The following is a 27,912-nucleotide window of genomic DNA, read 5'->3' as shown; positions in this document are numbered from 1 at the left end:
ATTCGCTTTCATTTTCGAATCCTCAAATAATAATGATGTGTTAATGGGAGACGGCAAGGGCGAAAATCGTCAGCGCGGAGGCTTCTTGTCGCACGCGATCTTTTCGCCAATTAACGTGACGAATATCACTTTTAATATGTACTTTACGCGAAAATTATTAATCTTTTTCCACTGCCATATATATATATATATAAAGCTAAGGCCTCCGCCACGTCCTGTCTTTTCGACCTCTCCCTCCGGCATTTCTAAAACCCCGTCGCTCTCTCTCTCTCTCTCTCTACCTCTTCCCATTCTTCGTCGAGATGAGGGCTTCAATGTTGAGGTTGATCCGATCGCGGTCGTCCTCCGCCGCCCCGCGGCCGCACCTCCTCCGCCGGGCATACGGCTCGGAGTCGGTGCCGGAGCGGAAGGTGGCCGTGCTCGGCGCCGCCGGCGGGATCGGCCAGCCCCTCGCTCTTCTCATGAAGCTCAACCCTCTCGTCTCCCAGCTCGCCCTCTACGATATCGCCGGCACTCCCGGCGTCGCCGCCGACGTCGGCCACATCAACACCAGATCTGAGGTCTCTTCACTCTCTCTCTCTCTCTCTCTCTCTCTCTCTCTCCCTCTTTCGATCATTCTTATATTCCGGTTGAGAATCGGATTCTCTGCACATATTTATATGGGCTTCTGTATGCGATTAGTAACTGCTTGCCAGATTATCTGTCCTTTACTGCATGATTTTTCCCCCCAAGACAAACACTTTTTGGCGAATTTAGTCCCGTGCCTCCTCTGTGTTTGCCTCGACTGGTTGATTAGTTCATGATGATAACCATTTCTATTGAATTGGACGGTCAACGCGTATCGTCATGTTCAGTAATCATATTTATGTGCTTCGCATCCACATGGTATGAACTGCTTCGGTGAAGCATCTCTCCTGTTAGTTGGATTTTTTTCTTTTTTTGAGCAAGCTGTGTTAGTTGGATTTGGCTGCATGATGGATAATCCGTGATTAATTATCCATTTTGGACTTCTGATACCTGTGATATAGCTATTTTTTAGGCAGACAGAGCTACGTTTGAACTCCTTGTTCCGATATGACTTTGCGATATGATGCAGCGATGTTAGCTTATATTGTTTTGCTCAATCATCATAGGTTGCTGGATACGTGGGTGAGGAGCAGCTTGGGCAAGCTTTGGAGGGATCGGATGTTGTCATCATTCCGGCTGGTGTGCCAAGGAAGCCTGGGATGACCCGCGATGATCTCTTCAACATTAATGCTGGCATTGTCAAGTCCTTGTGTACTGCAATTGCCAAGTACTGCCCGAATGTGAGTATTCTATGTTCCACCAAGAAGAGTCTAAGCAATTTGATCTTCTGATCTCCTCTATATATTTTATGGCAATTTAAGTATATCTGACTATATATCTTTTCCTCTTTTGTTTGTCATTAGTCATTCTAATTTGGTCATCAATATCATAGAATCACCTGTATTTTACCTAATTCAGGTAGTGTGATGTGCTTTGTGTCTGAAGTGTCCTTTGACCTATCAAGATGCTGTAAAGCAGTGTCACATTTGCAATGTAGTAAAGTATCATTGGGAATTCTCTGTACAGTATATTTATTTGAGACTGTGTTCCTGTGATCAGGCAGTTGTGAACATGATTAGCAACCCTGTGAACTCAACAGTGCCAATTGCTGCTGAGGTCTTTAAGAAGGCAGGGACCTATAATGAGAAGAAGCTTTTTGGAGTGACAACCCTTGATGTTGTTAGGGCCAAAACTTTCTATGCTGGGAAGGCTAAAGTCCCTGTTGAAGGTACAATTGTAGAGCTTTCAGAAGTCACGTGTATTTTTGGTTGCTATGTGCTATTGGTTTTTCTCTTAATTTTCAAAAGGATAAACTTATTGATTAATCTTCTTTAAGTTGCTCAGTTAATCTTTCTTTGTCATATTCTTCGCAGAGGTAAATGTGCCTGTTGTTGGCGGTCATGCGGGCATTACAATCCTCCCTCTGTTTTCTCAAGTACTTACTTTTCCCTCCTTTTTTCATTCATTTTGAAATATAAGATAGATATTTGTTCTGCAACACTTTAAGTGTATACATAGGTGATTTGATTACTATTTCTGACTTTATAGGCCGTGCCCAAGGCCAATTTGGCCGATGAAGACATCAAGGCGCTTACCAAGCGTACACAAGATGGAGGGACGGAAGTCGTGGAAGCAAAGGCTGGAAAGGGATCTGCAACATTGTCCATGGCGTAAGTGTTGAATGAGGCCATGAGATATATTGTCTGAACATCTGGGTCATTTTTGCGCTTACACTAGAATTTTACTGCAAAAACTTAGATGAGCGGTTCCATCAACTCTAACAATGAGATGAAGGACCTCTCTCTCTCTCTCTCTCTCTCTCTTCATGTTCATCTGCACAGATGCTGATGTTTTGGCTGGTGGGTCCACTGCCACCTGGTCTCTTATTTATTTGACAAAATCAAGAAGATTCTGTATCCCTGTATTTTGATTTTTAACTTCGGTGCAGTCTTACAATTCATTTCGGTGGATTCAATTTGCATCTTTTGCAGGTATGCTGGAGCATTATTTGCAGATGCTTGCCTGAAGGGCCTAAATGGTGTCCCCGATGTGGTGGAATGTTCCTTTGTGCAGTCTAGCATCACTGAACTTCCTTTCTTTGCTTCAAAGGTGATTGAGATACTCTGAAATTCTTACAAGTATTTTTATGTCTGAGGGGGCTTTTACTTGGGTTTATGCTTTATTAAGAATATGATTAGGGGCTTGGGATGGTCTGGTTTGTCATCTCTAGCCTGCTATGCAAAGGAGAAAGTCAAACCTGTTTGTACTTAAAAAAGAAAAGAAAAGAAAAAACCCAATTGCAGAGATTATCTCAACAGGACTAAATGGAAAAGGCCAGGTATTGAAACTTGGTCTATTTTGGTTAGTGTGTAATGATTTGTAGCCTTGAATTCTCATAAGGACAGTATTCAAGATATGCCTACTGAAACTTATTGTTGATGGAGCTTCATATTTAAGCACTAATATGCTTTGTATTGCACCCTAAAGTCCACTAGGCTAGGCTAGTGCAAGTACAATATATTCATATGTATGCATATATTCTTTCCCGTTTCAGAACCTTATCGCTTTTAGCTGATCATTCTAACTTTCATTTCAAGCATGCGCAGTAAGTTGACTATTTTGTCTTCTCTGTAGGTGAAACTCGGAAAGAATGGCGTGGAGGAAGTTTTGGAGTTGGGTCCCATGTCTGACTTTGAGAAGCAAGGGCTGGAAAGCCTGATTCCTGAGCTCAAAGCTTCTATTGAGAAGGGGATCAAGTTTGCCAATCAGTAACAATCGGGGAACAAAAGGGTGATCTCCCCATTTCGTTTGGAAGCAAGACAGAAATTTTGCATCATTTGTCGGTGTTGTATTCGTTTTTGTGGCCGATGGCATAGGCTGTACTTGAGGAGTAGGTTTCATATGAACATCTTTAATAATTATTGATCTCACACAAGGAGGGGAATCAACATTGAGCTCTTTCATTGATTGAGGAACTTTGAATTGCTGGCATAGGCATTATCTTTGCAATTTCATTCATTTGCCGAGGCTTTGGGAGTTTATTCACATCGTAGAAACTCCTGAATGTCGAGGATGCAAAATTGATACAGGGATGCTCAGTGTATGATATGGACATGCACTTCGATAGGGCTCTAGCGAAGTTCCACGTATGGCTTACATTTTCCAGTGACGGCGTGGGCCTAGTTCACCAACTAAATTGAAGTTTACGGACGAAAAGGTGGTATGCTCTGTGTTAGCTTAGATAGACAAACGGTGGTAAAGTAAGGCGAGTTTTGTAAGATACCGCAGAGAGGATCAAATGGGCATGTCATTTCTCGAAGTTCAGATAAACCTTAGCGATAGCATCAACCAAAGTCGATATTGAAAAACCTTATTCAAAGATTTTTATGAGCTTTCTCGGGATGTGACCAAGTTCTTGTAGCTTGGATCAACTAAGCTATTGAAAAACATTAATTATCATTCCTTCGTAGTCCTGGGTCCTCGCTCTCCTTTTGTCTCGACTTCGTTTTCAAGATGTATGGCCGATAAAGAATTCTAGGATCCAAACTTTCACTTATTCTATAGAATATATAAATTATATATTACAACCTAGAAGGTTCAAACGTCAAAGTATGTATAAGAGTTGACAAAATCCCCTTGCCACCATGTGCAGTTCCTTAAATGTTTGGCAAGCTCGAGGAGATCCGGCATCGATGGCCGAAAAAGAATTGATCTCAGATAGATTGCGAGTTAAGGCCGTTTCATCAATCTGAACAGCAGATATCGCTTTCTTCTTGGATTCTAGCAATGGGCTTGAAACATCAGTCCTACAGAAACTCATCTTCATCTAAGCTGCTCTGCTTCAGATACTCTGCACTAGCTCTTATCTTCGCCTCCTTGTTTCTCTTCTTGGTGCCTTTTAGGTATGGTCCAGAGCCGCTCTTCGCTACCGACCATGCCTACTTTAACGGAGACCTTAGAGATGCCAGATTCCCCTGGAACCACCTTTGTTTTGGACCGGCCTTTGAGAAGCTTAAGCTTGCTGTCTTCTCCAAGACATGGCCAGTTGATGCTGCCCCCGGTGGCATGGAGCGACACGCCGAGACTTTATACCGTGCTCTAGCTGCTAGAGGTCACGAGATCCACATCTTCACCGTCCCTTCTGATAGAAAATCGCATCATGATATCCACCAAGGGAGTCTCCATGTCTACTTCGCGGCCAACGATCACGGTTCAGTCAACTGTTCTTTGGCGTTCGAGATATTCAATCGAGTGAATGCGAATGGACCGTTTGACTATGTTCACACTGAGAGTGTCTCCCTTCCGCACTGGCGTGCGAAAATGGTAGCAAACGTGGCCGTGACTTGGCACGGGATATGGTATGAGATCATGCACTCGAAGTTGTTTCAAGAACTTCTGTCCAACCCGGACAGCCTTCTGCCAGGGCCCATGACTGAGCTCCAGGAGGCGATGCCAAGGCTCTTGGACGAGATAAGATTCTTCCCAAGCTATACACAGCACATATGTATCAGCAACAATGCCGCGGATGTTCTGGTCAAGATCTACCAACTTCCGAAGAGGAAAGTGCATGTAATTCTTAATGGGGTCGATGAAACGAAGTTCACGCGTGATCCAATAGTTGGGGCCCGGTTCAGGCAGAGGCATGGGGTCCCAGGAAATGCAAGCATTGTTATGGGAGTGGCAGGCCGGTTGGTCCGCGACAAGGGGCATCCGCTTCTCTACGAGGCCTTTTCGTCCTTCACAAGGCGCCATCCCGGCGTGTTTCTGCTTGTTGCAGGATCAGGTCCTTGGGGAAGAAGATATGCTGAATGGGGCCCTACTGTGAAGGTTTTAGGGGCATTGGATCCTTCCCAGCTGTCTGAGTTCTATAATGCACTCGATGTGTTTGTAAACCCCACATTGAGGCCTCAAGGACTTGATCTAACACTGATCGAAGCAATGCATTGTGGAAAGCCGGTTTTGACGCCCAACTATCCAAGCATTGTCGGGACAGTAGTTGTTAGTGAGGAATTTGGTTACACATTTTCACCCAATGTGGAGTCATTTGTTGAAGCCTTGGAGTTGGTAGTGCGAGATGGAGCGAAGAAGTTGTGGAACAAAGGCAAGGTCTGTAAACAGCATGCAGTTTCGCTGTTTACAGCAAGTAAAATGGCATCTGCGTACGAGCGGTTCTTCCTTTGCATGAAAAACTCCCGATACTGTCGGTATCCTCTTCCTACAGATTGTTAGGACTATTTCTGGTATATTGCAACAGCCATTGAAAATGTATGCACTGAAATACAATGAACTTTATCCTTTATAATTCATATGGTCTTTGAAAATTTCTTGACTACTTTTCCAGTCTCCAGGTGAGTATTTGGAATCTCTTCGTTTCTACTGATGGTTTCTATCGCTCGGAACTACCTTCTGTGTGAAACAACATATAGATAGTGGTTGTGTTAGGAAAGACTATGCATAAGATGCCTCGATAGGATCTGAAGTGTGTCCTGGAAATGCGCGATTTCAACATAGTTCTCTGTTTAATTCCCTCGTGATATAAAGATTCGTGCATCTGCTGATATTACTTTGCAACTTGGACAATGAAATTGTCACGGCATGAAGAAAGAATGTCAAAGCATTATTCTGCTTTCTACTAGGAATTTTCCACAAGCAAGAAGATCAAGTGATAGCCTTTACTCTCCTAATTCCAATCCTCTATTCACAAATAGATTATTCACAACTGGTGAGGGCAAATTTGAATTACTTTGCTAGCTTTGAAGGAATTCACAAAGGTGAAATGGCATCCCTGGATTTGATTCATTTGACTTGTATCGGAATGAAGTGCCCTGATGCATTAGCTGCTACAAGGATGATGCGGAATCTAATTTGGCAGGAACAGAAACATATGATTTAATTGACAGGAAGACTACGAAAATTAACAAAGCATTTTCCTTCTTGGGGCAGCATAAAGTACTAACCAGTTACACTTTTACCAGTAAAAAGATTATTTGGAATAACGTGTCCAGATAATTCTCTTGCCCTACTGGACATAGCAGGACCAAGCATTAACGGGTTTCTTGCCAAATGCTAAGTATTGTCCTGAATGTTTTAACTCGTTGGACATTGTTCTACATTTCACAAAGCAACTATCATCAGGCACATAAGGACAGAGAACATCAATAATAAGATAGGATTCTTCCAACTTCGTTGTTGCATTAGTGATATATTGAGTCCTTGTATAAATTCTGGGGGCAAGTACTTCGAGCTGCTTCATGCAGATTGCAACCACCCTCATTTGCTTGCTTGCTTTGTTGTTTTACATCAGTATTCCCACTAGTCCTCATCCTCCATGGCTCATTTAATCAAGGCACAAATTTTGCTGCTGCTACTTGTAACGTTGCTCATGGTGAGCTCAGAGGCCTGGTATCCCCTTATGCTCTCGACGATGAAGAAGAAAATTGATGGCCAGGAGATTTGGTTTAAATTAAGCTACAGTGTTTTAAACTCGTCTGACATTGTTCTACATTTCACAAAGCAACTATCATCAGGCACATAAGGACAGAGAACATCAATAGTAAGATGGGATTCTTCCAACTTCGTTGTTGCATTAGTGATCTATTGAGTGAATAGTCTCACACGATTTGCACTCACTTTCCTTGCACTTAAAAAGAAATTAAGGATGATGCGAGGGCAAATTTGAATTACTTTGCTAGCTTTGAAGGAATTCACAAAGGTGAAATGGCATCCCTGGATTTGATTCATTTGACTTGTATCAGAATGAAGTGCCCTGATGCATTAGCTGCTACAAGGATGATGCGGAATCTAATTTGGCAGGAACAGAAACATATGACTTAATTGACAGGAAGACTACGAAAATTAATAAAGCATTTTCCTTCTTGGGGCAGCATAAAGTACTTACCAGTTGCACTTTTACCAGTAAAGAGATTATTTGGAATAACGTGTCCAGATAATTCTCTTGCCCTACTGGATATAGCAGGACCAAGCATTAACGGGTTTCTTGCCAAATGCTAAGTATTGTCCTGAATGTTTTAACTCGTCTGACATTGTTCTACATTTCACGAAGCACCTATCATCAGGCACATAAGGACAGAGAACATCAATAATAAGATAGGATTCTTCCAACTATCATCACACGATTTGCACTCACTTTCCTTGCACTAAAAAAGAAATAAAGGAGCAGGCCGGATATTCTTTACCAAATAGAGAGATATTCTCCCTTCTTTGGGTGCTAATAGAAACTACAGGAAGAATTATGAAATTATTGACAATTGATTGCTAGTGATGCTGAGGATCTGGTCCTCCTGGTGATGCTTTCTGTAATTCTGCCCCCATCCTCCTCTTAACGTACTCCAGCTTAAAAACACTGTAGCCTAACTTGAACCAATCCTCCTGGACATCAATTTTCTTCTCCGTCGTCGAGAGCATGAGGGGATACCGGGCCTCTGAGCTCACCACGAGCAACGTTACAAGAAGCAGCAGCAAAATTTGTGCCTTGATTAAATGAGCCATGGAGGATGAGGACTAGCGGGAATGCTGATGTAAAACAACAAAGCAAGCAAGCAAATGAGGGTGGTTGCGATCTGCATGAAGCAGCTCGAAGTACTTGCCCCCAGAATTTATACAAGGAGGACCTATAAGGCTATAATATTTTCAATTATGCAGAGTACTACTTTCTATGGACCCATGCCCAACAAAATTGTCTAACATTGGATCTTTATACTTTTGTTGAATCAGCACGTAGCTTTAATGCGCAGAGCAATTGTGTTCAATCCGAAGAGAGGCTTATCAGGATCCTGTGATGAATGCTCGGGCCAATTTCATTGAAATCAAATACTTGCAGCTGCCAAACGGACGGCGCTTCGCCTTTCTTTAATCATCAGCACTTAAAAGCTCAGACCCTAGTTGAAGAACGATGTCAACATCCTATTTGTTGTTTTTTTTTCTGTTGTGACCATAAAGCAGAGTGACTTTCAGGAGGAACACGTAAGGACAGAGCCATCGTATCCACAATCAATGCTTAATGATTTCTCAGGTACCCGAAAAGGTTTTCTGTCCACGAGAAACAACAAAATCGCCACGCCCATGGTGAGTTTTGATGACTTGTCCTTTTGCATGTCTATGCTACTTTTTTGGAATATTATGCAAAAGCAACAAAACTTTTTATGTGTTTTGCACTACAGGACGAACGTGTTCATCCATTGGCTTCTTTGGTGCAAAAGAAGTAAAGAGAGAATAGGCGAGGCGCGTAGACAAGAAACGATGAAATTTTCACTAATGCTTGGCTAAAGCTCCAGGTAAAGGAACTTTCCCCGAGCCACACATGATGATGTACGTGTGAATTTAATAAGATGTTAGTATATTACGTGGTGAATTACTTGACCCGACCAGCCCTTTCTCTGATCAAATCATGCATGTAGAGCATATGAGTCTCTAACACACCACTGATCTTTTAACTTTTGTTTTTGGCGTAAAAGCTCTCTGCGACATGCGCATATTGAACAGGCTTTGACACTGACTATTTTGCAATTTCAACTCTCTGTCTAGTGCATACAGTCTACATGGGACGGTGACCACCCCCGCATCATCACAACTCAAGATAATATTCTAGCTAAAGCAGATCGTAGTTCAGCAATTCCTTTCGTAAAACAAAGGCGAATGGCTGCAAAAATACCACGAAAGAAGACCGAAACAGGTCATGATCCCTTCGCCGGAACTGGTGCTTGTGCTCGGACAAAAGCTCCGACAATAACATTTTGGGCTGGTGAGGCCCATTGCGTAAGATGCTGGGAGAGCTCCAGCCAATACAGCATAAATGACTGGCCGAAATTCAAATAAATCAGAGCATAAATGAGTTAGGCAACTGAGATCTACTCATCTAACTATTCCACACCGATCGTCAGAGTTAGGCCCTTGCGGTTCTGATCCTCGAGCAATTACAAGATATCGAAAATATGTGTGGTTCTGATCATTTAGGTACCAGGTTTCTAAAGCGACCTTTACAAAACTCTCGCAACTCTCTCATGGTGGGTGGATCACACGCATTTTGAACATCAACGCGTGTATGCCTGCTAGCACCGGAAACACCTCAAAAACCTTTAGCCTAAGACAAATTTGGAGGTACTTTTCGGAATGTAAATACAATTTTTTTCCCAAACTTTACCCTCGCTAAATTTCATAATTTCAGAAATGTCCCTAACTCATCCAAACTCACTAATGAGAGGCCAACGAGGCCAAATTTGGCTTAAGTGAGGTAGCCTAAAGTTGCGCAATCTTAAGTAACGTTGCTTGAGGGTGGGCGACGTTAGATGAGGTGGTAGGCAGCTGACTTGGTTCATCAACGGTCGAGTTTTGTCAGAAAGGTTCGGAATTTTTTTTTTTAGAAAAAAAAAACTAGGAAAAGTCTTTTGTAAAGTATAGTTTTTTTCCCAATTGCATTTAAGTCAAAGTTACTTCCCAATATATTTTTAAATTGCACTTTACCAAACATCATTTTCATTTTAGAAAAAAAAATTCTTTTCCTTAAAGTTCTTTATATTTTCCTAAAGACTTTCTCCTAAAGCCGAACCAAACTTACCCTTGGATACGTTGAATTGATCAATAAAAAAGAAAATTGAAAGGCCTTCGTTAGCACAACGCTGATCATCAATTTTGTGGACCAAATGCATTTTAATTTTGTGTTTAGGACCCATTTGGGAGAGCATTATCAAACTTCTTTGGGTTTTTAAAGCCCTTGTGCTAAAGTTGAGATGTTTGGCAATACAAGCCTAAAAGCCATTAGGCCAAAGTTGAGCTTTACAAATGTTGAAAGCTTACTGTAACTCCAAACTAGCTTTGTGTCTAAGTATTTTGAAAAATGCCACTTTGGGGTTTTAGTGAATTTTTCTTTCCAATCTTGCCCTTACTAATATTTTTGTATTTTTATCTTGACCTCGCTAAATTATCTATATTCTAGTGTCGCCGTCACCTCGCACACACTCTCTCTCCTCTACCTAGCCACCGCTCGACCTGGCCATTTACGGTAACTCCAATACCGGTCTCCACCCACAACCGCCACCACGCCAAAGAACCATTTTAGCCTCTATCTTCTACCTACCGCATCGCTCATGGATTGTGTCAACGAGCCCGCTCTGCCCACGGTCGGTGACAGCCTCGAACCTCGGAAAAAGCCACCTACGTCGTCGCCGACCCAATTGAACCCAAATCAACCTCAATCCAGCGTTGAGAGATCCCAAGATCTGAGATGGAGAGAGACTGATTCGTGGGCGGGTCAAGACATGGAGCCAAGGGAAGAGAGGGTGATCGCGTGCAGGGCCGACGGAAGGGTCGGTGAGGCTATCCTCGGCGGGGCTTTTTGCTTTTCCAGTCAAAAGCGAATCCCTTTATTTCATTCTACCAAACACTATTGGCTTTAAGCAAGTATACCGCCAAAGCTACCCCAAACGCACGCGGCGTCCCTGCTGGAGCTATTACTTCCTGGCCTACCTAGTTACCAAGGGGACCGGGCTATGTTAGGAACATGTAGGTTTTCATTTTTTAAATTGCAGTGCCTATAGGATTTACAAGTATGATTGATTTGGTTCAGGAAATATTAATTAACGGCGCTAGTATCTCTCCATTACTACCCCAATTGCCAATTAATTCTTTATCGGAGAGCAAGCAAGGAACTTGATTGGGATCATTGTCGTTTGTGCAAAAGCAACAGTTCTTCATGCTTCAAATGCCTAGTGGAAAAGTACTCCCACTAATCGTGAGTTGGAGAGCAAGACCACGATAAATCTAATCTGCACTCTAGTGGAGCACCATGTAACAATCATTAATCTTGATATATATGAAGATTAACTGTATAAGGACCCATATGTACCATCTAATAGAGTAGTGGAACCTTTTCTCTTTTTGAACCTTAAACCCTTTCTATTAATAACAACTATTTCCTGCCAACGTCAAGCTACAATCAATTATCGAAATGATGTCAAGACTTGCCGAGGCCCGGTGTCCAATAAAAAATAGTCACACGAGAAGTACTAATGTAAATTCTTAGTACATAATGTAAACAGTAAGCTGCTCCGATCCATTTTTCCCTTCTCAAGCGAAACGTCCTAACCGGGGCTCAGTGATGAGGCGGATCAGGTCCTCCGAGCGCAGCCCGCTTCGAGCTGATGTGCCGCTCCATTTCATCCTTCTCTTTGCATGTAACCTATCAGGACTCGTTTCGCAACCTCCACTTTGTCGAGTTCACAATCTTCACAAAAGTAGAGATTGCGAAACAAGTCCTGATGGTTACGTGCAGAAGGAGGAGGAAATGGAGTGGCACATCGACTCGAGCCCTTTCTAATAAGAACAACTAATAGAGTAGTAAAACCTTTTTTTTTCTTTATGAACCTCACGCCCTTTCTGATAAAAACAACTATTTCCCGCCGACGTCAATCATCGGAATTATGTAAAGACTTGCCGAGGCGTAGTATCCAACTGGCATTTATTTAATAAAAAAGGCTACAAGGCGCAATTTCTTTCTATAACAAGAAATAGCAACATGTAAAGTACTGACGTAAATCCTCAGTATGCGACGTAAACCGTAAATCTCTCCAGTTCGTTTTTCCCTTCTCCAGCAAAGCGCCCTACTCGGGGTTCAATGATGGTGCGGATCAGGTCCTCCAGGCGCGGCCCGCTTCGAGTCGATGTGCCACTCCATTTCGTCTTTCTTCTGCATGAAACCTATCAGGACTTGTTTTGAAATCTCCATCCTTGTCCTGCCTCCATTGTTTGACAATGCCTTGGGTGTTCTTGCTTCATTACATGAAAACAGAAGCAGAAACATCACAAGGCAGAGCGAGAACCTCAGTGAAGCCATTTAGCCTAATTCAGTTTCTGCTCAGATTAACTAGGTGAAGTGATGCACCAAGAACCGGTGTGGGGATATTTATATTGTGAATTCCCTGATACTTTATTCGAGTGGAATGTGTGGATCCACATCAAACAAATAAAGGCTGCCACTTTGTTAGTCAGTGCATGCTTATTTCTGGGCAACTAAAAAGAAAGAAAGAAAGAAAGAAAGAAAGAAAATAAAGAGATTCAAACAAATAATGGGTAGTTCTATGTGGAAAGAAAATAAAGTGATTCAAACTATTATTTTCTCAAAACCCTGATTTTCCTTGGCCTTGTTCTATTGCAGTCTGACTCCGAAAAGATGATATTAGAATTCAAATGCCGACGTCGGTGGGAAGCGGTGGATTTTCCCGATAGCATAATAATGCCAGGGAGAAAAGTATATAGGTTCCGTCAGGTTCAAGTAACGAAGACAAACATGTTTTTGAGGCTGAGAACGTTTTTTTTTTGGTCAGAGTTTGAGCATTGACCTGGCAGAGGAGAGCTTTTTGCATAAGATTGGCAGCAGAAGTCGCCACCTTGCACCCGAATTTAGTTAATCGAGAAATATCTTTCATCAAAAATCGTTCTTCAACATTGAATGAGAGGAGATGGGTTTTGTGATGATTTCAAATAGAAAATATCTAAGCGGATAATAAATAACTGAAAACCTTTTACTTTGAACCAAATTATATGTACAAATTATGCCGGAATTCAATTGGTGACAAAGCTTGAAAGTACAGCCACTTCCACAACAACACATGTACATGAATTGTGCCAGAATCGAATTGATGACAAAACTTGAGAATGTGCAAAGATATAATGCCAAGATTGAATGATGGTGCAACACACATGAAACTTCGAACCAAACCATATGTACAAACTGTGCAGGAATTCAATCGACAACAAAACTTAAAAGTACAACCACTTCCACAACATTACACGTACATGAATTGTGTCAAAATTTAATTGATAACAAAGCTGGAGAATGTATACAAATGTAACGTTGGAATTTAATCGATGGCTCAAAACTTAGGATAAAGATGCATGCCAGAATTTAATTGACAACGCGACACCCGAAATTTAATCGACGACGTGACACCCAAGATAGAGATGTACACTAGAATTTAATCGACAATGTGACACCCATAAAAGAGATGTACACCAGAATTTAATTGACGACGCGAAGCGGAAAGCTATAATTAAGGAAAAATAGAGTGCAGTGCAGGAATTTGATTGATTTGTTGGAAGGATATCCAAAGAGTACAAGGTGGAGGAATTTGATTGATTTGTCAGGGGATCTCTGAAGAGAACAATGTGGCTATTTAAAGCCTATAATCGACGAATCTCAATAGAGGTTACAAATGGTTACAACAAAGAAATAACTTCCTGATGGTAATGAGAAGTTGTTACAAAGAGAAGTTACAATGAGAAATCACAAAAGGAGGTTATAAATAAGGTTATGAACGGTTATGTAAACTCTATTACGTTGACGATTTATTCAACTCCATTATCTTGACAGTTGCATCCAAGATTGTTGATTCCACTTTCGTCGAGTTCCTCATATTGTTATCACGTGTCGATAATAACTAAAAATTAGACATTTTTTGGTGCAAACAATTATGCTATCGGGGAAATCCACCGTTTCCTACCGACGTCGGCATTTGAATTCTAATATCATCTTTTGGAGTCAGATTGCAATAGAACGAGGCCAAGGAAAATCATAGTTTAATGAGATACTAGAACTACCGCCTAGTGTTTTCTCATTGAATCTCTTTCTTTCTTCCTTTCTTTCTTTTTAATAGCACAGAAATAAACATGCAGTGACTAATAAAGTGCCAACCCTTTATTTGTTTGATGCGGATCCACATAAGTCAACTCGAATAAAGTGTCAGGAAAATCGCCATGTGAATATGCCCTCACTGGTCGGTGCATCACTTCACCGAGTTAATCGCCATATAAATGTTCTGGTTCTACCTTGTGATGTTCCTACTTGTGGTTTAATGTAATGGAGCAAGAACACCCGAGGTGCAGAAGGAGGAAATAGAGTGGCACATCGACCGGAGCCCTTTCTATTAAAAACAACCATTTCCCACCAACGTCGAGCTACAGTCAATTATCGAAATGACGTAAAGACTCGCCAAGGCCCTGACATTTATTCAAAAGAGAGGATACGAGGTACAATTTTTATCCATAACAAGAAACAGTCGAACACAAACTACTAACGTAAATCCTCAATACACAACGTAAACTGTAATCCTCTCTAATCCATTATTCTCTTCTCGGGCGAAGCGTCCTACCAATGGTGGTACGGATTAGGTCCTCCAGGCGCGGCCTGCTTCGAGTCGATGTGCCCCTCCATTTCGTCCTTCTTCTGCTTGTGACCTATCGGGACTTGTTTTGCAATCTCCATCCTTGTCCTGTCTCCACTGTTTGACAATGCCTTGGGTGTTCTTGCTTCATTACATGAAAACACAAGTAGGAACATCACAAGGTAGAGCGAGAACCTCAGTGAAGCCATTTAGCCTAGTTCAGTTTCTGCTCAGATTAACTAGGTGAAGTGATGCACCAACAACCGGTGCGGGGATATTTATATGGTGAATTTCCTGATACATTATTCGAGTGGAATGTGTCGAACCGCATCAAACGAATAAAGGATTGGCACTTTGCAATTAAAAAGAAAGAAAGAAAGAGATTCAAACAAATAATGGGTAGTTCTATTATTCTCTCCAAACCCTGATTTTCCTTGGCCTTGTTCTATTGCAGTCGGTGGGAAAAGGTGGATTTTGCGAATTGCATAATAATCCCAGGCGGCGACTTTCCGCCGCCAAATCTTTATGAAAGGAGCTCTCCTCCCGCCGAAAGTCAATTCTCAAACTCAAAAAACATGTTTATCTTCTTTACTTGAGGCTGACGGGACGTATATGCCTTCTCCCCTTGGTTGGTGAATGAATCAGTCCTTTTTGGGTTCTAGATTCACGCTCCCCGTTCTTGTCTGTAATGTTTTGCTGAATTGGAGTGGCCTGCTTTTGTTCTTATTCACGCATCATCCGCGTGGTGAAGTTCAAAACCTCCCCTTTTTCCGCCTCAAAGTATTAACAATATCCGGCCTAAATCTCTTGCTCTGAGAATCAACCCTTTCCGTCTCGCTTTTCAAAAAAAGACTGACGATGCCGCCGACTTTCTTAGACTACCATACCTTCAGCCGCCACCTCTTTTTCCTTCTCTTTTCGCAATTGCTACTTTTAGGCCCTGTTTGGTAACGTGCCAAACAAAGTGCTTAATTCTGATTTTTTGTTCCTAAAATTAGTTTGGGATGAGAATCGCGTTTGATAAAATTTTTGTTCTCGGGAACAAATTTGTTCCCAGAATCAGTTTGGGACAAGATTTGAGAGTAAAAAAGTTGATTCTCGTCCGAGAATCAAAAAAAAGAATCGACACAATAAAACTCTTCTTCTTCCCTTCCGCTATCCCGCGATCGTCGCCCGCCGCCACCCGTCGCCATTCGCCGCTGCCCACCACCGCTCGCCGCCGGCCGCCACCAGTCCGGCAAGCTCTCCGGAGGCTCACCTGGCCAAGCGAGCCTCGCCGGGGCTGGCCAAGGCCCACCTAGCCACCAGGCGGGCCTTGCCCAGCCTCGACGAGGCCCGCTTGTCCATCGGCGAGGCTCGGCCGACGAGGGCCAACCTCGCCGAGGGCTGACGACGCTTTGGTGAGGTCGTTGGCCCTTGTCCAGTTAGTCACCAGTCTGGCGACCGGCCACAAGAAGAAGAAGAAAAATAGGAGAAAAATGAAAAAAAAAAAAGGAAAAAGAAAAGGAAAAAGAAAAGGAAAAAAAGAAAAAAAGTAAAAAGTAAAAAAAATTATTTAAAAATTAAAAGAAATTAATTTGGAACATAATCAATGAACACTTTATCAAACGCAATTTTATTCCAGAATCAGAAATTTTGGACAGTTCCCGTGAACAGAATAAAAAATAATCATTTCTTGTCAGAATCAGTTCCCGGGAACATAATCATTACCAAACGCGCCCTTAATAGCTCCAAATTTCGAGTCTTATTTTGCTGGAATTATTTCCACGATAAAATATCTTTTATCGAAAATCATTCTCTGATTTTATTAAGGAGAGACCAACATTCTATGCCAACTTTAGGCAGAAGATAATAGAACTTTTTAAATCCAAACAAAATTATACAATCTCAATCAAGTTGAAATTTAATTAACGATAAGACCCAGAAGTTACAAAATCAATCTCTACCTATGTCGAGATTCAATTGAAGGTACATATTAAGGATATTGAGATATAATGTCCGAATTCAATCAACAACAAGGTATTGACGACGCAAATTGAAAAAAGCCATAGCTAAGGAAATTTAAAGTACAATGTAGAAAAAGTAAAAATAATTTAAAGATAATAATTTGTTGATTTGTGTAGAGATCTTCCCTCGTTGGATTGCTGGTGGTATTATAGTGAAGGGGTAATAATCGCTCCTCGGCTATGCCCAGCAGTTGCATTCCTCCAAATAACTTCCATTCACCTTACCCATGCTCCTTTATTCTCACAATGGTGTAGTAACTGCTCCTCAACCATGCCTATGCTTGTGAAACTATCTTCATTGTGTGTTAGCGGTTTTGCAGTTATCAACAACTTTTCCACAACCCCACCGACCGAGGTGGCGTGGATGGTAGATCCTTGGCCCTCCCCGGTGGAGGCCAAGGTTCGAAGCCTCTGCGAAGTAGGGAGGCAGTTTTAGCTACATGGTGACTTAAGCATGACGTCGGGGTGGTGGTTTCCCCGCTAGTGTCACCGGGGGGTTTACGGCGCACTGTCGGTGCAAGCTGGTTCCTCCTGCATACAAAAAAAAAAAAAAAAAAAAAAAACTGTTCCACAACTAGGTCTTTGAATGACATCTACACCCTCCGCAACATGAGTTTCAATGCCAACTGTCTTAGTGATTTGAATAGTATTTGAAATACTTACTAATGAGAACTTGCCGCTAGTGCTTATATAGGCAGCCACCAATTGTCCGTCATCATATTTCAATAACTAGATAGATGGTATTAAAGCATATTGTCATCGACTGTTGTGTGTTAATTCATATAATTGTCGATGTGTATGAGATGACGCTCATGCATCATGCCCGTGGTTGCCACTTACCCCTGCTCATATGCTACATATTTCGTACTCTCGTGCCAAGTACATGGGATTCGATGATCAAATCAACTTTTGCTGCCAACTAGTCTTTATATCTAATTTTGAGTCTTTATTTTATATTTTTGTATGCAGCCGGGAAAGAAATTCTATAGATGCTACTATTCACTAACGGAGCATTGAGATAATGGATTCCATACATAGAAATCACTCGCCACAATTCACCATTTTCTTGGCTACAAAGAAAATTACTCGCCATGTTAACAACCGTGCACATTGAAAAATAATGTGACTAGTATATTTTATCATTAGATTACTAAATTTTCACAAGTGTGTATGACGTAAGGCATGACAGCATGTGTTTATGCCCCCACCGACCCAAAGTCGCAACAAGTTTTTCGCTATCGTAATCGATGCGCACGAGTGAATGAATTATAGAGACTGAAAAAGCTTTGGGAGAAGTGGAGGGGGCGGGGCAGTGTAGCGACAGAAACATATCGGAAAATACGAAAACGACGAGGGTTTTTGGAGTGACGAGAGTTGAGGGAAAGAAGAAGGTCCGATTGGCGTAAATCGCACCGGAAAAAGCTTGAAACGGCACACCTAACTCGAAACTTAAATCCAGCTGATCATGTCTGATCCATGCAGAGTTAGAGGAACATGAAAACTTACAGGGCAAAGAGAAACCCAGAAGAGAAGAGAGTCGAACCAGAGAGACAGAGGGGCTCGGAGCTATAAGGAAAGAGCTTGATGCGAGTGTTGGGACGATCCTTGCAGGCCATGCGAAGGCAGCGATGCTCGCCCGGCGACGGGCACCAACCCACAAGTGCAGTAAAGTTCTGACTGTACCATCAAAGCTTGAACATAAGACAAAGACCAAAGGGGAAGTGTAGATCGCAAACCAGACGGGTAGCAACCACGAGCATCAAAGTTCCTAATCTGAAGACTAAACCAAAGTGCATGATTTGAGTTTTGCAAACAGAGGGAAGAAAAAGGGAAAAATCGTGAACTAAAAGAAGAACAAAAACAGGGGAAGCAAACTGTTAGCAGCTTTAAAAAAAAACTGTTAGCAGCGGAGACCATCATTCGCTCTTTAATTGAGTTTCAGGAAAAAAAAAATTAGGGTAAACAATGTTTTTTTGGCCATGACTGCACGCCTACATATGAGGGGGAAAGTAATATTACAAAAAAAATCCGTGCAAATTTTTTTAGCTGAATTTGATGTAGACAGGGAGATTTAATTATATCAACTTGATAAATTTTGAAATTTGATTGTGTTTTTGAAAATCTGAGGACTCCATTGCATTTTTGCAATAAATTTTTAAAAGTTTTGGTGCATTTATGAATTGAAATTATTTGAGCCAAAAGTTGGTTTTTTTTTTCTTTATTTTGCCTTTTTCTTAAAATTTTAGGCCATTTCACCTTTTTTCTTTAAGTTTTCAGCCTCTAATTTAATTTTTCAGGCTTCCTTTATGAGGGGAAAAAATTTATCCAAAAAATCCTAAATCAATTGTATTTTTATCAATTCAATCTTACATATTTCAATTTTGCCAATTGAATTTAAAATATTTTCATGTTATGCAAATTGAGTCATTCGGCTAGCTTTGTTGACATAGATACCAATCGTCCTACGTGGCATAATTGTCACTAATATAGACAAATTTTACTATTTTTTAAAAAATTTCTGATTTTTTTCTTCTTTTTTTCCTTTTGTTTTTTTTTGCTTCCAAGCATAGCGAGAATTGTTGGCCAACCCTTGTCGGTTAGAGCTGGCCAACCCTCGTCGATTGTGGGTGAGGGTCACCGAACTTGGTAGAAAAAAGGGAAAAAAAACAAAAAGAAAAAGAATAAAAAATAGCTGTCCTACATGACACTATTAACATCTACGTCGGTGATTTTCGATTAAAATTAATTATATAGTCTCAATTGGCAAAATGTAAAGATGTTTAAGACTTAATTGGCATAATTGAAAAGTTTAAAATTGAATTGGTAAGTATGACTTTTTGGACAATTTTTATTTCTTTGTGGTGTGGTCTACATCAAGGTCACCCTCTTCACAACTTTAATCAAAACACCACACCAGCATTTTCCATTGAGCACATTGGATAGAATAAATAAAAAGATTTAATTGCATCAATTTGATCAGTTTAAGAACTTAATTGCACTTTACTAAAGTTTTAATACTATTGTAATGCCGCAACAAATTTCAAGATTCCTAGTGGGCTTGCGCTCAATTTCAATGGATACACAGGTTGACAACCGACGGTTTGACTTTGCATCAACCATCGAGTTGACTACTAAAGTAGCCTATAAGAGGGTCGACAGCTCACCAAAAACCAATTATAGTGATCTGATAACAATCATGTTGTGGCTGGGTCACTCTCACACTTATCCAGTTGACCATGTCCTAACTCACTTATTAAATATTTGACTTTATCAACCAAGCTAGAGAGTCATAATTAGTGCTTCAAGATAAAGCACTTTGACAATAAAAACACAATCCCCAGTCTTTTCAAAACGAGAACTGCCAAAAAAGTAATGCGACGATCCGCAAAATAAGTCTGAGGTTTCTGTCCACTAAACCAAAAGGTTCATCTATCCTCACGTAATAGGATGTGGTTCATTAAGAAATCCATGAGTAATGGCCACCTCCTCTTCGGTGCTCGGTGGGATTTAAATAGGAAGAAATTGTCAAGTCGGCTTTCCATCCACAACCAGTCAAATGCAGCCGAATAAAGAATATGTACTTTTGCATATAATGCGTCAAAGTTCTGAACTTTTATGCTAGCCCGTTATTCTTTATAATATCGTCATGAGGACTTCATATGACTTCCAGCTATAGAAAGAAAGACCATACCTTATCATCTAGATATCTTAAATCCTGGATATAGTCAGTATTACAGCCCGTATATCATATCTTAATAGATGAGTTGAGGATAGATACAACAAATAGAGTACTTACATTCTTGGATCAATTAACACCTTGACGAGTCACGCCCGGGGAGAGATTCTCGCTCCAATAAGGCAAAAGATACTGATAATTTTGAAAGATGAGAGTCAAGTATTCCTGCTCTGCCACATTTCAACCACCATTCTCATTTAATGGAAAAATTCACTAAGTACATCCACTAAGGTTCCATCAGTGGAACAAAACTCCAGTGGCCATGACTATCAGTTTTCGCTATAGTACTTTAGCAATAAAAATATTACTCGAAATAAGAAATGTAGGCGTGTGTAGTCACTGGCAAATCTAATCAGTAAAGACTGTACTAGGACGGTCACAGAGCACAAATAGAATGAGAAACGAATAATAAGGAAGACGGCAATATTGGGATAGCTGTTACATCCATCAATAACTTCTACCTCTCCCTAATCTTAAACTCCTCAGGGCAGTGTGCTTCAGAAGTTTAGTAAATGTATTATTTGCTATGTACACAGAGAAGAACTAATGGCTAAACATGAAAAGGCAAGCAATGCTGTATAACATTCAGTTAGCACAAATAGCTTGTAACCATTTGACACAGCTGTCTACTCACTCATAATACTGACATTCTGTCTAATCGGATAGAAGCGGTAATCTGCTGATGTTGTGAGCGGAGCCATTGGTGCTCTCAAAGTCATCAAACCCATCAACTACCTCGTCTGTAGAATCTATGTCTTCATAGCTTCCTAGGTCATATGGAAGGATACGCAGATGTATATCCTGCTCTTTACCTATTTTTTCTGATCGTAGCTGGTATTTTCGTACGAGGTCCATCTGAAGAGACATTATGGAAGATGATCTTGGAAGTAATTCCACATGTTCTCCTTTTGGTATGACAACCTGTTCAATGGCCACTCTCGCCTCCTGGAAAAGGGATCCATGAAGAAATTAAAAACGATTGTTCAGGTGCACTTCTACAACTTTCTACGCCCCAGCAATGTCCAAAAGATCAAAAAATTCAATTTCATTCCATGCCTCGTGCAATACTGCACTATGTATTTTTTCCTTGAATGCCTGATAATAACAGAAGAGCTGCCTTCCAAGAATGGAAGTTCCTGAAATTTTGGGTGGAAATGGTTTCTCTTTTTCTATCCTCTTTCATTTGGTTGGAGGTTGTCCTGAGCCAGGCCAACTTCAGAGTTCTGGAACCTGTATGCCCCATTAATGTCCCATTCTCTGCAGCTCAGAAATTGCAATGATGTAGTATATTATGATGGATCTGCACGCCGTTAAGGAATGAAGCGTATTATTATCACAAACATGATGTAGGATTTTGAAATGACAATGCTTTCATAAAGCAAGTGCCAGCCACCTCAAAATCCTATATCATGTTTGTATTAATTAATATACCTCATTCCTTAAAAGCAAGCAGATCCATCAACAGGCCCGACATCATAAGGTTGATCCCATTTTTTATTAATAATCTTCTAGTTAAATTGTTTTAAATTAGACTGAAATGAGAATAAATAGTCACCTCTAGGGCATCAGTTTTCTCTGACAACTTTAATGTGTCCTCTACTTCAGTATCCTCTGAACCATCATGATCCCTCAATAATGCCCTCACTGCGTTTGTTATTTGAACCAGTGAACTTGTCTGGGAGGAAGAAAAACGAAACTATGTGATTAAAATTGAACTGTGAAGAATTCCTGTTAAATAAGGAAATTGCCAACAAGAACCTTCGTGACATAAGTGGGAATTCCATGAGATCTAGCAGCAGCTTGAATTCCTGGATTCTTTTTGAGCTTGGACTGCAATGCAATTAATGCATGTGCCTGGCTGATGTTATCAGTTAATTGTATAACATCTTCACCCAAATTCAGCTGTTTAACTACTTGGATTATGCTTGCTTCCAGGATCTACAATAACTGCTCACTTTGTAAGCTATGTAGCAAGAGATTTCAAAAGGAACATGATTTCTATTTCAACAACATGATCAAATCTGTTGAATAGCAGCAATGTTAACTGGAAGAGATCAATAAAACAAACAGAACATCACCAGATACCATGATTTTGTTATCAAATTGTGTACAATTCGAAAGCAAGATGGTTCAAGAACACAATATAATTTATTAGAAGAAAAATGACAATTTACAATTCTGCTAACTCAGATATTTTCTTTCTATAAAGAGATGCAGAAAAGAATTCAAAAAGGTCATCCCTTATATCATAAAAAGAAATTGAGTTTTTCTTTAGAACAACACTTGTGGATATAGTCCACCATCTTCCAAGCCCACTCAGCTAAGAAAGGATTGACCTTAAGAATCCAAGTAATTTTGTTAATTGGAAAAAAAAGGAAGAAGGATTACTGAGCATCTCATGCACAACAGTCAATCTTTACATACAATAGCACCTGAACAGACATAGAATCACATGATTACTAGTTACAAGAGGTTATCCATGAAGGATGGAATACCCAAGCAATCAGCTTCAAATTTTTAAAGTGAGAGGTGATACCTATTGCATTCATAAATTCAACGAGATGGATTATTTATGTGCCTAAAAGCCACAGCTGCTTACCCCATAATTATACAAGACAAGACGAGCCCCATCTTCACTGAAACTCTCCCTGTTTGAAGGCAACTCGGGAGCATATTCACCATAGCCAGAACTTTCACTAGCCCTATCTGGAACATGAATGAAGCTAGCATCATCATTATCACTCAGGGAAGAGTAGGTGAAAGGTTCCGCTTCTGCATTTCCTCTTGAATCATTGGCTCCCATCTTGCGAACTTCGACTTTAGGTAGCCGCCCTATGCCAACACCAGAACAATTACTAAGCAATAATAGCAGATTAGGTAAAACTGCCATGGATATATAACAATTGGCCAAAAGCAACAATTGTAATGAATCAAATTCAATCTGGAAGTTCACCTGACAAAATTGCATCCACTGTTGCCTCTAAGCTACGATGAACTCGCAACTCAGTTTTTGATATGATCTCAACACCACAACTAAACGTTGAGGGTCCTTTCCTTTCAAGCACAGTCTTTTGGACACCCCTCCGGCTGGCTTCCTCATCCCCTAGAGTGACACTCTATAACAAACGTAGTTTCTTGGCGTTAGGAAAATCAATGCCCAGAGAAGTTCCTGTGGGCGACTGCACTTTGTTTTATGAAGTAAAGCATCAAGTAATAAACATTGGTGAGACACCATCACGCTAAGAAAACATAAGTACTGGTTTTTTTCCCTCATTTAATCAATTAATGAGCTACAGATATCTAAGTAATCGAGGAGATTTTGACAGATCATAACTGACATTACAAGTCTCCAACCTGAATTCCTCCTACAAGCATCTCCAGCGCAGGATTCATTATTAAATTCTCTATAGTTACACCATGGGCAGTCGCAACTAGCTGAATCCCACGTTGGGCAATCGTGCTTGCAGCCATTGCTTCAAGCTTTGTGCCAATCTCATCTATTACAATAACTTGTGGCATATGATTTTCCACTGCTTCAATTAACACCTATAAAAGAAGAAGAAAGATGTCAATAACCACAGGAATGGTCACTCCGATATCTCCATTTGGAACCACACGCAGTATTAATCAGTCATAAAAGGAGGAACTAGGTTCCACTTGTAGCTTGCAAGAGCATCCGTTAAGGAAGTTCCAAGATGAAGCAAAAGCAAGTAATTTAGATGTTAAATATCAGCTCCCACCTTATGTTGCATGTCAGAGTTGGGAACTTGCATTCGCCGAGCATTGCCTATTCCTTCATGAGGTATGTCACCATCTCCACCAATCTCGTTGGAAGTGTCAACGATCATAACACGTTTTCCATAATCATTTGCAAGCATTCTAGCTATTTCCCTGGATAAAGTAAAATCACCCCCACTCTACTTGAATGAGCTCACTTGTCAACAGAGGACTTCATCATATTGTGGATGAAATTGAGGCGACATTATGCAGAAGTAAATAATTCCTTGTAAGGCTTGACCCAAATGGCATGATTCTTGGTCTATAATACACGCATACTGAGAAAGTAGATTGCAGAAGATTTTCCACAAGAATATCCAATAAACCCAGGGAGAGAGAAATGTCAAGTCGGTCATCTTAAAATGTGAAGACCAGAAAGCTCATAGATAATGCATCTTCCAACATAACTCTTTCCACCAACAATTCACCATGAGTATTGAATGCAAAATTGATTCATAGAAAAGAAACGGTCAATTGCATTTGCTGAAGTTATCTTAGTAACAATCAGCAGCATTTTCCAAAGCTATCTTTACCTGTGCACCAACTAAATGAAAAGTCAAAGCTAACACTTAGTTCTTCTAATCTAGTTGACTCAAAGAAGATGGCAATAAAAATCGAAAGTATCCGCAATATGACAATTAGCTATTGGAAGGTTCAGATTAACTAATCCAAGCCACAGAAAGTTGGCTTCATAAGCCTGTTTGCAAGAAAATTAGCTGCATATTCCTCATTTGGAACTTTTAAAGTGAAAGAACATGAGTCTCGCAGCAGAGTAAATCAATGAACTGTGATAAGGACTGTAATCAACAACCTGATAATGGTAGTTTTCCCCACCCCTGGTGGCCCAATGAGCAACAGAGAAGCCCCGGTTTGAACCAAATCCTGCAGCAGAGGAGCGCTTCCTGATATTGCTCGCCCAACACGGCAAGTTAGTCCAATAATTATTCCCTTCCGATTCCTAATACCACTAATGCGGTGTAACGTTCGACTGATGCCTGCTCGATTGTCTACAGCAAAGTCGCCAACCTATCACATGAATCCATCAATGAATATTGAGTGCATCATTAGTCCTCCTTGAAATCAAATTTAACTACAGACATTAGGCCGCTCTTGCAAATATCAGCGTATCGAAGACATTGTGATTGATACCAGAGGCGATGTGCATGAAATCGAGTGGCGGAGATTTCTTGAACGAGATAAACAAGTCATAAATCAAATTATGCATGTCATGGGGCAAAAATCAGTCAAGTAAGCGCATGGCAGGCCAATATGTTCCTACAACCCTGGAGACATTGTTTATTAGATTACACGAGAAAATCTCATTAGCGAAGCTAAGCTTAAACGCCCTTCCAACTTTGCCATGTTTATCAGTAATCCAGTTCGCCTATAATTTCCCCTGCCCCAACTCCACTCTGTTCATATCCTCACGAGGATCTACTGGTATTTTTCCATACCAATCAACATTAATTGATTACCAGCAGCTAATCAATAAAGCTCACCTGGGACGTGGCGCGCTCGAGATCCTCGTGCGACACCGGAAGCTCCGACAACACGAAATCGCCGGACGGGAACCGGGCCAACGGCTTCCGGCCCAAGTCCATGACCACCTCGATCAACTGACTCCGCTCCGGATGCTCGCTGACCCTCCGCCGCATCTCCTCGGGGAGGAGGGCCAGGAGGCGGCCCAGCTCGACATCGAAGTCGTCCTCCGGCGAGCCCGGACCCGGGGGACCGCCCGCGGCGGCGAATCCCCGGCGCCCGGGAGACTTCAGGGCGAGGCCGCGGCGGGGGAGCGGGCGGGGCGAGAAGCGGGCGGAGAGCGACGGCAGAGGCGGCGCGGGCCGGAGCGGGGATGCTCGCGGGGCGAGCTCGAGGGGCGGGTGAAGTCGGAGGCGCGAAATCGGAGAACAGCGCATCGGTCTTTTGGCGGGAAATCGGGACGACGAAATTTTCGGGTGGCGATGGGAATGCCGATACGGAGCTCGCGCGTCGCTTTGATTTTCATCCACTTCCCGGAGAGAAGGAAAGAGCGTATGTGCAACAAGTGGCAGCAGATTTTTTTAGGTTCTGAAGAAATAATGGAAAAAAAATGAAAATATATATATATGACGAAAAAAGGGAATAAAAATATATCGGCGAATTATCTTTACTAGATAAAAGTATAAATAGTGACTACTTTTAATGATTAGTATTTAAATTGATGGAAAGGTTACTAAATTGTTGTAAGGTTCTAAAGTTGTGATTGGTGTGCAAAATTAGGAAGAGTCACTTTACCGGATAGAAATTTTTTAATGGTACGTCAGCAATGATGCAAGAGTTTAAAGTTATTAATTATTAAATAGTAATCTTTTTTGTTGAATTGAGTTATGAGATAATATAGTGGAAAGTTACATCTTATCAAGATGATAGGTTATTTCGTGAAAAAAAAAAAACAAAACTTGGTATTAAGTACAAATGGATATTTAATTTTTCATTTAAAGAGTTAGACTCCATAGTAGAGATGGCAATGCTCAAGATATAGATCGAACAACATTGTTTACAAAGATTTCACCAAAATTGAGATACTAGGTTCAATTTGCTCCATTAAACAAACTCTAAACCCGAAATCTTCCCGAAATTCTTAAATACCCTAGCTTAAATTCCAGTTTCAATTCAGACGAATTGTTTAGCAACGGGCCGGCCCGTCTTTGTTGGTGAAATTGTACATAAGCCTGGTTAGGAATTAGGATGTTCGATGTCGAGGCTAGTTGTCGAGGGAGGAATGTTTCATGCGGAGTAGAGTGGAGTTTGGTCTGGAAAGGAGTTAGCCAAAAAAAGAGGATGATCAGCGTGGTGTCAGAAGTGAAGCATCAACGTGGGCTTGCACTTGAAAATGGGGCTAGAGTTTGGATTCCAGCCCAATTTAATCCCAAATCCTTCTAAATTGGGGGCAAGAGACGGCTTCAAGGACATCATTTTAAAATACCGTTTGTTGTCATCATCTCTTCGACAAGTCATGTCATATGTTTTAATGTTAAATGGATGCTATGTAGGACTTTTAGACAAGAAAAATTGCCAATGCAACCCAATAAATGTTTTTTATTTTATTTGTGCCTAGGATCCGTTGGGCCCGACTCACTTATGCTCGCCAACCCACGCCAACCCACGGCCTGTAGAGTGTGCAGTGCACCTTGGACCAAGCATCAAAATACCTAGGGGGGGGGGGAAGCTAGGATAGGACTCTACCACCATAGCCCCTCACTTAAGACGTGTTAGCAATTGTGAGTTTCGACCTTGGGACCTCTACAATGAAGTGCCAAAACCAAACCAACTCAGTTGCCCATTGGTGAATCACAATAAAATACCTGGGGGAGGGGGAAGCTAGGATAGGACTCTACCACCATGGCCCCCCACTTAAGATGTGTTAGCAATTGTGAGTTTCGACCTTGGGACCTCTACAATGAAGTGCCAAAAACCAAACCAACTCAGTTGCCTATTGGTGAATCACAATAAATGTTTTTAATGAGTTAAAACACTTAAGTGATTGTTTGAAAAGTTTATGACATCAAAACAAGAGTCCTGCAAAAAAACATGGGATTAGTGTCATTTTGTCAAAAAAATTACATACAATTAACTTGAAAAGAGAGAAATCCTCAATATTTTAAATTTTTTA

The 27,912-nt window shown here is 41.1% G+C and overlaps 3 protein-coding genes across 3 annotated transcripts; 2 read left to right on the top strand and 1 right to left on the bottom strand.

The window, feature by feature from the left end:
- The first annotated feature begins 212 nt into the window (after nt 1-212).
- Nucleotides 213-3,585, top strand: LOC104450079 (malate dehydrogenase, mitochondrial). The gene is made up of 7 exons (XM_010064497.3): nt 213-560; nt 1,134-1,307; nt 1,627-1,795; nt 1,941-2,002; nt 2,116-2,237; nt 2,559-2,676; nt 3,202-3,585. Exons 1-7 carry the CDS (start codon nt 303-305, stop codon nt 3,337-3,339), a joined length of 1,041 nt encoding a protein of 346 aa, XP_010062799.2. The 5' UTR covers nt 213-302; the 3' UTR covers nt 3,340-3,585.
- A 630-nt stretch (nt 3,586-4,215) lies between these two features.
- LOC104450078 (D-inositol 3-phosphate glycosyltransferase) lies at nt 4,216-5,888 on the top strand. The gene has a single exon (XM_010064496.3). The coding sequence runs from the start codon at nt 4,354-4,356 to the stop codon at nt 5,794-5,796; it is 1,443 nt and encodes a 480-aa protein (XP_010062798.2). The 5' UTR covers nt 4,216-4,353; the 3' UTR covers nt 5,797-5,888.
- A 14,930-nt stretch (nt 5,889-20,818) lies between these two features.
- On the bottom strand, nt 20,819-26,292 carry LOC104452057 (protein SEEDLING PLASTID DEVELOPMENT 1). The gene is made up of 9 exons (XM_010066590.3): nt 25,760-26,292; nt 25,072-25,286; nt 24,224-24,374; nt 23,838-24,029; nt 23,437-23,599; nt 23,083-23,315; nt 22,242-22,421; nt 22,039-22,158; nt 20,819-21,428 (listed from the first exon to the last, which is right to left on the bottom strand). The coding sequence occupies exons 1-9, from the start codon at nt 26,174-26,176 to the stop codon at nt 21,138-21,140; spliced, it is 1,962 nt and encodes a 653-aa protein (XP_010064892.2). The 5' UTR covers nt 26,177-26,292; the 3' UTR covers nt 20,819-21,137.
- Between the last annotated feature and the right edge of the window lie 1,620 nt (nt 26,293-27,912).

This window comes from Eucalyptus grandis, chromosome 6 (assembly GCF_016545825.1).
Source record: "Eucalyptus grandis isolate ANBG69807.140 chromosome 6, ASM1654582v1, whole genome shotgun sequence".
In the NCBI taxonomy this organism is placed as follows: domain Eukaryota; kingdom Viridiplantae; phylum Streptophyta; class Magnoliopsida; order Myrtales; family Myrtaceae; genus Eucalyptus; species Eucalyptus grandis.
Note: the sequence above shows the minus strand (reverse complement) of the source record. Positions and strands in the feature narration are given on the sequence as shown.

Excerpts from the sequence above, each read along its gene's own strand:
- LOC104450079 (XM_010064497.3), top strand. The coding sequence starts at position 303 with ATGAGGGCTTCAATGTTGAGGTTGATCCGATCGCGGTCGTCCTCCGCC. Across the intron at positions 2,238-2,558 it reads TCTGCAACATTGTCCATGGC|GTATGCTGGAGCATTATTTG; the intron begins GTAAGTGTTGAA and ends CATCTTTTGCAG. Across the intron at positions 2,677-3,201 it reads TTCCTTTCTTTGCTTCAAAG|GTGAAACTCGGAAAGAATGG; the intron begins GTGATTGAGATA and ends TCTTCTCTGTAG.
- LOC104450078 (XM_010064496.3), top strand. The coding sequence starts at position 4,354 with ATGGGCTTGAAACATCAGTCCTACAGAAACTCATCTTCATCTAAGCTG.
- LOC104452057 (XM_010066590.3), bottom strand. The coding sequence starts at position 26,176 with ATGCGCTGTTCTCCGATTTCGCGCCTCCGACTTCACCCGCCCCTCGAG. Across the intron at positions 24,030-24,223 it reads ACTCTGACATGCAACATAAG|GTGTTAATTGAAGCAGTGGA; the intron begins GTGGGAGCTGAT and ends CTTCTTTTATAG. Across the intron at positions 22,159-22,241 it reads TTCCCACTTATGTCACGAAG|ACAAGTTCACTGGTTCAAAT; the intron begins GTTCTTGTTGGC and ends TCTTCCTCCCAG.